Consider the following 13127-nt stretch of genomic DNA (forward strand, 5'->3'; position numbering starts at 1 on the left):
ACAAAATGTCTACTGAAATCTTGAGGAAAAAAAATAAAGAGTTAATTACTATTTTCGTCCCTGTGGTTTGTCAAAAATCACTATTTCAGTCCATTAGTTTAAAAATTGCGATTTCAGTCCCTGTGGTTTCACTTTCGTAACCATTTCAGTCCACCTCCGTTAACCCCATCCATTTATTCTGTTAAGTACACGTGAATTGACCATAATGCCCTTATTAATAAAAACAAAAAGATATCTAAATGAGTTAATTACTGTTTTCGTCCCTGTGGTTTGTCAAAAATCACTATTTCAGTCCATTAGTTTAAAATTTGCGATTTCAGTCCCTGTGATTTCACTTTCATAACCATTTCAGTCCAGTCTCCTAACACCGTCTATTTTACTGCTAAGTTTTTAATAAAATACCTAAATTACCCTTGTGTTAATTAAATATGGACTTATATGATTTTATTATTGGATTTATATGATTTTATTGTTGTATGACATATGGACTTAAATTGGATTGTAGGGTTCGACCCACTATGGCTTCGGCAGAAGTAGAAGTCTGGCACTATTTTTAAATATATGGTTCCAAAATTTTAATCTTGGATTTTAGAATGAAAAAATGTCTAGGTAAGCATTATTTTTCAAAGTTATTATGTTAACTGATGATGCTAGGAAGATATTAATTGGGGTGGGGTAATGGGTCGCCGGACATAAGAGGGTGGGTTGTGATGCCGGAGATGATGACCGGAAACTTTTGCCGGAAATGAGAGCAAGGATGGAGTGGGGTGGGGTAGCGTGGGGTTGTGTTTTAACAAGTGGGTCCTATAATACAATCTTTTAAATTTCCATGGTTTTTTATTTAATGAATACAAGGGTAATTTAGGTATTTCATTAAAAACTTAACGGTAAAGTAGACGGTGTTTGGAGACTGGATTGAAATGGTTACAAAAGTGAAACCATAGGGACTGAAATAGTGATTATTGACAAACCATAGGGACGAAAACAGTAATTAACTCATTTAGATATCTTTTTGTTTTTTATTAATAAGGGCATTATAGTCAATTCACGTGTACTTAACAGAATAAATGGATGGGGTTAACGGAAGTGGACTAAAATTGTTACGAAAGTGAAACCACAGTGACTGAAATCGCAATTTTTAAACTAATGGACTGAAATAGTGATTTTTGACAAACGACAGGGACGAAAATAGTAAATATTAAGTTTTTTCTTTAAAAAGGAAATGAAGCAAGTTACAATAAAGATGTGTAACTTTTTGTGTAGATCAAGTGGGTGAAGGACTAAAGGCATATTTGATGACGAGAAACAAATAAGTGCTAAACAGGTCTTTAAATTTCCTCAAATTTATGCACCGGGTATGTGTAGTTGGTTTGATGAAACTATTTCTAGCCTTCCAAATGCTCCAGCAAGTAATGATAAATAACGTCTTGAAGAACCTCTTTGCTCATCCCATTAAGACCACTGACTTCATGCGCCTCTAGAATGTCACGAAAAGAAAACAAGAGAAGATTCAGAATCTTGCACCGCGCACACATCTTTTGCCAAAGGACCGAGGCCACCGTACATCCGTAAATAAATTATCAACCGTCTCCTCTCCAAAGTTGCACAGCTTACACATACCATCTGAAACCTCAATGTTCGTTCTCCTAGGGCAGGAAAGCAAATGGTTATTTGCACTTTTTACACTTTATAAACCCGTGTTGAATAAAGATATATTAATTTTTTAAGAGAAAAATGCTCGAATAGTCCCTATGGTTTCGCCTTTTTTCACCTATAGTCCCCAACTTTCTAAAATTACCTGAATAGTCCCCAAGTTTTCATTTTTTGTTTCTGGATAGTCCCTGGGTCTAACTTCAGTTTGTTTTCTCTCTTAAGAGGGTGTGAAATGACAAAAATACCCTTTCTTTAAAAGGCCAAACCATAGGGACTATCCGGGCATCTTCTTCATTTTTATTTATAAAACTCCACCACCACACTTCATCTTCAACCTCCATCCACCATCACCCTCCTCCATCATCCACCATCGCCGCACACCCCCTTTTCTCCTCGCCCCCTCGTTCTTCTGATCCAGCGACCGGAGTGCCTCCGGCCGGTCATCCTTTTACAGCCGTGCAAACCACCAACACCCAACACCACTTACAGCCACCACCGCCACCCCTTTCTCTCTCTCTAAACCCGCCATTCAAAACCACCTACATTCCCACTGCCATCACCACCAACAACCTAAAAATACACTCTTTGTACTCTCTCCATCTTTCTCTAAAAAACACACACCGTTGAATCCCAATATTAGCCCAAAATCTCATATGGAACAATAACAAACCACCATGCCATTACTCTAAATATATACACCAAGTTCAAAATCAAAAATTGAACACAGTAATTAAAGGGGATTTGTATAGGGCAGCTTACGTCGTCGTCATCATCATCGCTGATAGTCGCCACCGTTTCTTCTCCGACGACCAACGAATCACCTCCGCCATCATCGTTCGTCATCACCACCGTCGCAATTTGAGATTGGGAAATTTTGAAGAAAAATTGAAAGTGTTTTTGATCTAGTGCTTCTGCCCAAGAATAATACTTCGTCTGCTGGTAGTCTTGGAATATGGAATGGATATTTTGTTCTTTAACTGTTTGTGCAAATTAGATTTTCAATCTTATTATTCGTTTTAAAAGTAACAAAATTCTATTGACATAGACACACAAAGATTCAGATTTATCGGCAAAAAACGAGGGGGACAGGGTTTCAGAGATGCAATGACAGAAAAACGAGGGGGGAAGGTAGTTGCTTATCGAATCAAAAGAAGGAAGTTTCTTATCAAAGCTTTCATCCGAGTTTGTTCCGTTCTCCGGCCGGATTCTTTTGCACAAAGACTTCCTTTCAAGTCAATCGTTGCTTTGCTGTAAATTGATTACAAATTATGACCATGAAAGTATAGACGGTGGTTTAATTTTGCCGGAGACGGTGGTTTGATTCAGGTGTGACGCCTGAGATGGTTCCGGTGAGAGTACAGACGGTGGTGAGATGGTTCCGGTGAGAGTACAGACGGCCATGTTTCTACGAGAAGTCAGAAGATGAATTAAGAGGTGGGGGTGGGGTGGGGTAAGGTGGGGTAGATTTATAAGTGATTAATTATTTTTTATGTTTTATTTATTAGTAAGGGTATTTTTGTCATTTCACATTCATTTAACATCAAAAACTCACCCTCATCTATGCTAAGGACTATCCGGGAACAAAAAATGAAAACTTGGGGACTATTCAGATAATTTTAAAAAGTTGGGGAATATATGTGAAAAAAGACGAAACCACATAGACTATCCGGGCATTTTTCTTTTTTTTATTGGAAAAATTTATTAACATGATGATTAAGAATTTAAGATGTCAAATACATGTCAATTGAAAAGATGTTACAAAAGCCAATTGATCAACAAGATTCACATCTCAAAGACCAAAATCATGAAAAAACTTTATATTATCAAAGGGGTCAAATTATTTTTAACTTTTTTACAAAAATTAATGCATTATATTACAATTAAAAAAAAGTGAATCAATATCAATCCCATACAGTAATTTACCAAACTACCCTCACTCCTCTGCTATCATTTCAAGCCTAGTAAACTTCCGCCCTTTACTACCATCTCCACGGTGGTCTCCGCCTCCATGACGGTGCTTTCCGATAGCACTCCAGCCAGATGACGTCATCTCATCATGATCATCATCACAAAACACCAAGGGATCAACCCGTTTAACCCAACACCCACATATCACTTTACCATCACCGTTAACCATAAGCGCCTTGCCGGCTTTAACCGCCAGCGAAGCCATATCCTCCGTCGTCAACCGCCGTTTAAACCAAGTTTCCGGCAGCTGAAAGTAGAGTTGACCGAGATGAAGCTCCTCCTCCTCTCTCATGGCGGTTATATATTTATCAAAATCCATCTCATCGGAGTTGCAAATAAATGAGCTGAAATCATCGGTTAACGGCGGTGCCACTAGGAACACCTTTACCGGCGATGAATATTCTCTAAGTTGGCCGTCTAAAAGGATGAGTTTGACGGTGACGGCGTTGGGGTTGGAGTTGCCGGAGTAACATGAGGTGCAATTGCCCATGTTGGTAGTTTCATTGTTCAAGAGGGAAGAAATTTGGGGTGTCTTTTTATAATGTGATGATGTTAATTTGTTATATTGACGTCAAGATCGACGTATTTTGGCTTTTTTCTTTGTTATTTTCACACCTCAATTTGTCACAGAATCTGTTGTGTTATGTGTCGATCTTTCAAGCACGGGGTACGTCATGCGTCCTTCACGGCAGGGGCGGCGGATCTAGCCCTTATTTATGGGTTCCTAGGAACCCATTACGTTTGAAAAATAGAAAAAAATAGTGAAAACCGTGTATGATTTGGAAAAATTAGTGAAAATTTACCAAAAGGAACCTAGTGGAAAAAATTTCTGAATCCGTCACTGTTCCACGCCATGTGTCCATTTTTTATTGGGTTTCTGGTGTCTTTGATGGTCTTTCCTATGCATCTGGGACTTCTCTCTTTATTGGGTTTTTGGTATGTCTTTGAAGGTCTTTTCCATGCATATGGAACTTCTTCCATGCATCTTTCACGGCATGTGTCCATTATTTATTGGGTTTTAGTGACGTCGATTCAAAGACTCATCCCGTGCTTGAAAGGTGGCTTCAAAAACGCATGAGATGGCTAGTTTTGAAAGAGGGTGTGGTCAGTGGCTTAGGTTATAGATTTGCAATGTTAACAGTACATGTAGTCCGAAATAACAAAACATAGATGATAGATAAATAAGTATAGATTTTCAAAGAAAATAAATGAATAAATAAGTATAGATTTTCAAAGAAAATAAATGAACATTTTATTTTAAAAATCTGGAATTCTGGTTACACTTAAATCATTAATATAATAAACGAGAGTTAAAACCCAAATTTAAAAAATTACACAGGAGCATGACTCAAACTTTATTTGGATAGTTGAGTTTAAACTCGAGATCTATAAGAAAAACAAGGATTAGAAAAACTTGAAAAGACGTATCGTATCCAGAAAAAAAGAAGAGTGCCATTCTAGCCACATATCTATGATTGACATTGTAACAATTCATATGACATGATGGTGGTTCGCTAATAATCCAAATATGTGTGGAGAAACTTAACAATTTGGAGTGACCTTTCTCCACACATATATTTGGATTATTAAGATATCGTTTAGAAGAAAGCTTTTGATAGCTACTTGAAGGTGGTGATGACTGATGGATGCTAATCATTATTGGATTAAAGATTTGTATTTTAGTGTCTTTTGAATTAGAGTAAACTGTAGTTTCGTAGCTAAGGTTTGCTGCACAAAATTAACATCAGTTTTCACTACCTACCTTCATCTATTGTATATATAACACATGTACGTACATATGCATGTATAGAATTGCAAGTTATAATGTAAATGATTGTATATGTTGAAGAACACCAGAGAAATTAAGAATGAATTAACACCAAACAACCAACGATTACTTCTTTATTGAATCACAATCAAAAGATTACAACGATTACAAGAGTGTAATGAACATGAGAAAGAAAAGAACTATCTGCACTTGTGACCTAATCCCCTATTTAACAACTACTAACAGTTAACAACCGTTAACAAACTAATTACACCATTAGCCTAAAGCTTCTGCACTTGACACATTAAGTCCCTCAACTAATGAAGCCTTATTAAAACTAAAGAAAACTTTATAAAAGAATACCATCCAGTTGACCAGGCAGTTGACTTGCAATTTACTGATTTACCCTCAACAATCTCCACCTTAAATTGCAAATCAAACACTTCAACCCCTGAATCAACCAACACCAAACATTTCCAAACACTTTGAAAACTTCACACCTGGCATAGGCTTTGTAAACATATCAGCAGCATTATCATCAGTCCCAATCTGCTGAATCCTCACCTCTTTAGAATTTACAACATCTCTAATGAAATGCAGCCTGACATTAATGTGCTTGGTACGTTCATGATAAACACTGTTCTTTGACAGTTGCACTGCTCCTTGATTATCACATACAACCACTGTTTCATCAAAAACAGCTCCCAACTCAGCTACAAAACCTTTCAGCCATATAGCTTCTTTAACAGCTTCAGTCAAAGCTATATACTCAGCTTCAGTGCTGGACAGGGCTACCACATGCTGAAGTGAAGCTTTCCAACTGACCAAATTACCCTTCACTTTAAAACCATACCCAGTAATTGATCTACCCCTGTCTTTATCCTTAGCAAAGTCTGAATCAACATATCCCAAAATCAAATTATCACCCTCTGATTTGCTTCTGAATGTCAATCCTACTTCTTGAGACCCTTTTAAGTATCTCATCAGCCACTTCACAGCTTCCCAGTGCAGCTTTCCAGGATTAGCAAGATACCTGGAAACAACACTGGCCCCATAACCAATATCCGGCCTGGTACATACCATAAGGTACATCAAACTCCCCACTGCATTAGCATAGGGACACTTCTCCATCTGTTTGAACTCTTCCTCATCTTTAGGACAGTTTTGAGCAGATAACTTGAAATGATTTGCAAAAGGAATACTCACTGGTTTGCAGTTCATCATACCAAAGTTATTTAGCACTTTTCTGATATAAGAACTCTGTGTCAACCTGAGAATACCCCTTCCTTTATCTCTGGTAATCTCCATACCTAAGATCTTCTTAGCTTCACCAAGCTCTTTCATATCAAATTCAGCCATCAACAGATCTTTTGTGTTCCTTATCTCCTCAGAATCTTGACAAGCCACTAGCATATCATCAACATACAACAACAGGTATACATATTTACCAGGGCAATACTCTTTGAAATACACACAAGCATCATAGCTGCTTCTTTTGAAAGAATTAGAGACCATATACTCATCGAACCTTTTATACCACTGCCTTGGAGACTGTTTCAGTCCATACAGTGATCTTTTCAGCAAACAGACTTTATCTTCTTCTCCCTTCTTCACAAAACCTTGTGGCTGATTCATTAAAATTTCTTCATCAAGATAACCATGCAAAAATGCTGTCTTTACATCGAGTTGTTCAAGTTCCATTCCCATGACAGCAGTTAATGACAAAATTACCCTTATAGAAGAATGTTTAACCACAGGAGAGAATACCTCATTATAGTCTATTCCTGCCCTTTGAGTGAAACCCTTAGCCACTAGCCTGGCTTTGTATCTAGGCCCTTCAACCCCTGGTATACCTTCTTTCAATTTGAAGATCCATTTACAAGTGACTATCTTCTGACCCTTGGGTTTATCAACAAGTACCCAAGTCTGGTTCTTATGCAGTGAATCCATTTCTTCTTGCATTGCTACTTGCCATCTTTCACTATCTTCAGATGCAATTGCTTCATTATATGTCAAAGGTTCAGTACTATCTTCCAGCTCTGCAGCCATAAAGACATAAGCAGAGATATCTTCTTCATCTCTGAACCTTAAAGGAGGTTTGATCTGCCTTCTTGGTCTTTCTTTAGCAATGCTGTAACCAGGAGATTGACCATGACTTGAACTTTCAGGCATTTCTTCTTCATCTGAATTCTTCATACCATCAGACTCCACCTCTATCTGAACATCCTCCTTATTGCTGAACCCTGCATCTTCAATACTGCCTCCCATGACATCTTTGTAGTATACATCTTCTCTAAATGCCACTACATCTCTGCTATTAAACACCTTTGGAGAACCATCATCTATTCTCCACAATTTATGGCCCTTTACACCCTCTGGATACCCAAGAATGATGCCTCTCACTGCCCTTGGTTCCAGCTTGCCTTGTTTTACATGAGCATAAGCCAATGTACCAAACACCCTTAGGTTATCATACTCCTCCTTTTTTCCAGACCACATTTCCATAGGTGTTTTAAGACCTATGGCAGTTGATGGTGATCTGTTCACAAGATAGGCTGCTGTAGTAACAGCTTCAGCCCAGAACCTTTTTGGCATGCCTGAACTAAGTAACATACATCTTACTTTATTCAGCAGTGTTCTGTTCATTCTCTCCACCAACCCATTCTGTTGAGGAGTCCCTGGGACTGTTCTGTGCCTGGCAATACCATACTTTCTGCAGAACTGATCAAAATGATCATTACAAAATTCCAGACCATTGTCTGTTCTCAGCTTTTTCACCTTTCTTTCTGTTTGAGTTTCCACCAAGATCTTCCAATCTTTGAATTTTCCAAAGGCCTCATGTTTTCCTTTCAAAACATACACCCAAACTCTTCTTGAGAAATCATCAACTATAGACAAAAAATACAAGGCACCTCCTAAAGATATGGTTCTTGCAGGCCCCCACAAATCAGCATGGACATAATCTAAAATGCCTTTGGTTGAGTGAATTCCCTTGGTAAATCTTACTCTGTGAGATTTGCCAAGAATGCAATGCTCACAGAACCCTGCTTCTCTTCCATCAAAGTTGCCAAGAACCTCTTGTTTCTTGAGTTCATTCAGCCCTTGATCACTTATGTGACCAAGTCTTCTATGCCAGAGAACAGCATCACTAATCTTGGGCCTTTCAACAGAGCAATTTACACCTTGTGACACCTTGCCATCCAGCATATAGATATTGTTCCCTCTTCTTGTGCCAGTAAAGATAACCATAGAACCTTTTATTATCTTGGCCTTTCCATTCTTTAGACTTACACTGCACCCTTCTTTTTCAAAAATGCCAAGTGAAATAATGTTTCTTGTTAGTTCAGGGATGAACCTAACATTCACAAGTTTCAACTCTGTGCCATTTTCAAGTTTAATAACAACAGTGCCCTGCCCTTGTACTCTACATGTTCTGTCATCTCCCAGTTTCACAGTTCCCATATCTTGCATTTCAATGTCTTGAAAATACTCCCTATGAGGAGTCATATGATAAGAACCTCCTGAGTCAAGAATCCAGTTGTCATCTTGATTTCCCTTAGACACAACTAGTACATCAGCACTTTCATACCCATCATTTGAACTATCTGGTGACCCCCCATGTTGACTCTTAGACCCTGAATCATACTTCTTCTTCTTGAATCTATCTGGACAATCTCTTTTAAAATGCTTTTCTGAATTACAGATATAGCATTTCCTTTTAAACTTGGACTTAGACCTAGGTGTATTCTTCCCCTTGAAAGATTTCTGTTCTGGCCTACCCCTTACAACCAGACCCTCACCTATTTCCTCCTTAGCATCACTTCTCTTCTTAAGTTCTTTAGAATTTAAAGCAGCCAAGACTTCTTCCATTGATAATGAATCTCTCCCATACATAAGAGTATCAACAAAATGCTCAAATGTCTGAGGGAGAGAGGCTAAAAAGATTATAGCCTTATCTTCATCATCAATGGACACATCAATATTTTCTAAATCCAGAATCACCTTATTAAATTCATCAGTATGATCTTCTAAACTTTTACCTGAAGCCAACTGGAAGGTGTACAACCTCTTCTTGAGATAGAGACGGTTTGCAAGAGACTTTGTCATATACAGGCTTTCCAGCTTAGCCCAAATTCCCGCAGCAGAAGTTTCTTTTGACACCTCTCGCAACACCCGATCTCCCAGACTCAAAATGATGGCACTATGAGCCTTTTCAAGAATATCCTTCTTTTCTTTATCGGTCAAACCCGCTGGTAACTTTGCCTCACCAGCCAGAGCATCTACAATCCCCTGATGAACCAATAATGCCCTCATCTTCACTCTCCATAATCCAAAATCGTTCTTCCCATCGAATTTCTCCAACTCGAACTTCGTGGACACCATGGCGACTCTTTTCAATTCACAATTGGCTTGAATTGAACCCTAATTTCTCTGAATCGGAGCCAAACGCAGGCTCTGATACCAATTGTTGAAGAACACCAGAGAAATTAAGAATGAATTAACACCAAACAACCAACGATTACTTCTTTATTGAATCACAATCAAAAGATTACAACGATTACAAGAGTGTAATGAACATGAGAAAGAAAAGAACTATCTGCACTTGTGACCTAATCCCCTATTTAACAACTACTAACAGTTAACAACCGTTAACAAACTAATTACACCATTAGCCTAAAGCTTCTGCACTTGACACATTAAGTCCCTCAACTAATGAAGCCTTATTAAAACTAAAGAAAACTTTATAAAAGAATACCATCCAGTTGACCAGGCAGTTGACTTGCAATTTACTGATTTACCCTCAACAGTATAACCAAAAAAGAAATTAAGTTACTTATTTATAATTTAAAGAGTAAGAGCATTTACATCCAATCCATCAAATTATACATACATTCCACTAAAAAACAACTCCTATATCAATATATTTTCACTAAAAACAAATACTTTTTCTCTATCCTTTTTAATTAAATAATATTATCATTACATTTTTCTCTCTCCTTCACTCACAACCACTTTCAATATATATTAAAAAAATTATACTGGGTGAACAGTGTTCCCTCAAATATACAGATGAACAGTAACATTTTCTCTCTCCTCCACTCACAACCACTTTTTATATCCTTTAAAATATAAAAACCCCCCTCACATATTTTGATGGATAGAATGTGAATGCTCTAAAATACACCTTTCGTCCATGATGTTTGCATAAAACGTCAAGGACCAATAGTGTGCCCATGCCACGTAGGCATAGGCTGCGAAACACCACCCCCCTTGGGCACTGTTAGGGTGCTAAGGGATTCAAGGTGGTGGTGGCCACGAGCGCTGCCACTCATTTCATTTCATTTATGTTTTTCTTTTAAATAAATAATAGATAAGCAAATCATTTATATTTGCCTCACGCCCTTAACGCAAAACAACATTTCATATTAATCATTACCATGACACATGTATAGTGTGCGTGATTGTGGAAATGCGCACTGCTTACGTAGCGCCTAGATAACATACTTTTTTTACATTTCACATTGACCATAACACATAGCGTATGGATAAACTTTAATTGTTAAACTTGATTTGAAATTATAGGGAGGGTTAAATTGATATGTTGCTCTTATATACATATAATCGAGGTTAAAGCTCAAGTTTTATACATACGATTGATACAAGTGTTCAAACTCTAGCCACTTGATTACTTTTTAATTATTGAATGGTCAGAAAAGAAAACTTAAAAAGATGTATCTTAACAAAGAATATGAGTTCCACTTTAGCCACATATGTATAATTGATTTGACATATATCTATGATTGACATTGCAACGAATCATGACATGATTGTGGTTTGGGAGAAAGTCTTGAAGGTAGTCCCCATGAGATATTTGTGATTGGTGTTGTAACTCCTTAATACCAAGTTTCTCTACACATTAAAACAACTTTAGAAGATGGGAATTAACAACGTGAATTAGAAGAAGTGGTGGAGATATCTTCTAGCTTTTTGATAGGAACGAGATGAAGGATGGATGATCTTCATTAATGTATTCAAAGACTTATCCATTTATGATTTATCTATTCAATTATGAAAAAAGATATATATATATATATTAGTTTCTTTTCAAGTTTTTAATGATTTTCATTTTAACTCGTTTTTCTACATACATGAAGTTCATTATTATTAGAAAACTATAACAAAATGGAGAATCATGAATTTTACACCTAAAACACTCGTTTTCTATAAATCATTGTCGTCTTCATGTTTCCTTACACAAACAATCTATCGTTTCGTATCGTAAAGAACCACCATCTTACAAAACCAATAGATTACCCGTACTACGTAGACAACCACAAAGGGGAAAAAAACGTTTGCCATAAATGCATAATGACCATCTACCAACCGTTATTAAACTAACATGTTAGAAAATATAAATGCATACTCATGGAAGGATAAATTAAGTCATAGACGTTTTTAAGAATCCGTAATAATGTTGCGTTCTTGACTCGACCTAGCGTGCTTCCAGCACGCATGATTTGCTCAAAAACATGATAATCCTTAATTCTCATCTACCAATTTAAAAATCACATATTCTAAATTCAGTTTCCTCCGATGTAGACATGAATCGGTTTACTTGTTTTCCACCTTTTGTATATTTATATGTATAACAAATGTTGAAACCTCTTAGTCTACCTGTAATGGGGCTTTATGTGGGCTATAACGTCCCATAACACCTAGCACGCCGTGACGAGCGGCGTTACGGGGCAAAAAAAGGGGAGAGGCGCCAAGCATTTCGCGGCGCAATGGGGTTTGGTTTTCAAAGTTTAACCAATCAAAATAAAGCAAAGTTTTTTATAATTAATTAATAATTAGATAATGATGGGTAGGGGCTTTATGACTACGGGCTCTAGTGATACAACGCCCCACAAAGCCCCCGTGTGATGTGGCACGACACGTGTCGCATAACGCCCCACAAGGGGCATTATGACTACGGATAACCTTACGAATAATGCATTTATTTAGCCACTTGGGTTGTGGCCCAGTGGTAAGTAGTCTTTGACTACTTTGGGGAGACCCAGATTCGAACCTGGTTAGGGGTATTATTTAAGGAGGAAATAATTTGTTGTTCAAATAATAATAATAATAATAATAATAATAATAATAATAATAATAATAATGCTTTTATTTGTTGTTTATGGTTTTGTATTGTTGTGTTTTTTTAATTATTATTGTGTTGCTGTGAGTTTGTTTGTGTTTTATTTTAGCTTGCTTGTGTTTGCCTTTGTCTATGTTTATGTCACGTAGCAGTATAAATTCACGTTTTTGTTTTACGATATTTTCGGTTTTGGTCATCGTTTACTACTTAGCATGGTTTTGACGACCCTCACATCCGCAACACGAGGGTCAACATCGGTACCAACATTATATTCGTTTTTATGGTTTTTCTTGACGTAACGATATAAAATTCGTTGAACAAGGAGTTATATTCACTATAAAAAGATTTTGGTATCGTAAGCTATATCGAGTGTAGGTATCATACTGCTACCATAACTAACCAAATCAATACCAGCTGAAACAACACCAATACCGGTACAAATATTGGTTTTTTATCGTTTTCAATTAACGTAAAACGCATTGCTATGCCGAGCATGAGTATCATGTTGGTAGTGTAATGTATCAAACTGATACTGACCAAAAGCCGGACGCAAAACACAACACAGGAAAATCCAACTAGTTTCTATCAAGTTATGCACCA

General features: G+C 37.2%; 1 protein-coding gene across 1 annotated transcript; it reads right to left on the bottom strand.

Annotated features, from left to right (window-relative positions):
- Positions 1-3501: 3501 nt before the first annotated feature.
- LOC110935369 lies at positions 3502-4142 on the bottom strand. Its single transcript, XM_022177765.2, has one exon. It carries the CDS (start codon positions 4109-4111, stop codon positions 3587-3589), a length of 525 nt encoding a protein of 174 aa, XP_022033457.1. The 5' UTR covers positions 4112-4142; the 3' UTR covers positions 3502-3586.
- Positions 4143-13127: the final 8985 nt, after the last annotated feature.

This window comes from Helianthus annuus, chromosome 4 (assembly GCF_002127325.2).
Source record: "Helianthus annuus cultivar XRQ/B chromosome 4, HanXRQr2.0-SUNRISE, whole genome shotgun sequence".
Lineage (NCBI taxonomy): Eukaryota > Viridiplantae > Streptophyta > Magnoliopsida > Asterales > Asteraceae > Helianthus > Helianthus annuus.

Bases quoted from the DNA above. Each gene is read 5' to 3' on its own strand.
- LOC110935369 (XM_022177765.2), bottom strand. From the start codon at position 4,111: ATGGGCAATTGCACCTCATGTTACTCCGGCAACTCCAACCCCAACGCC.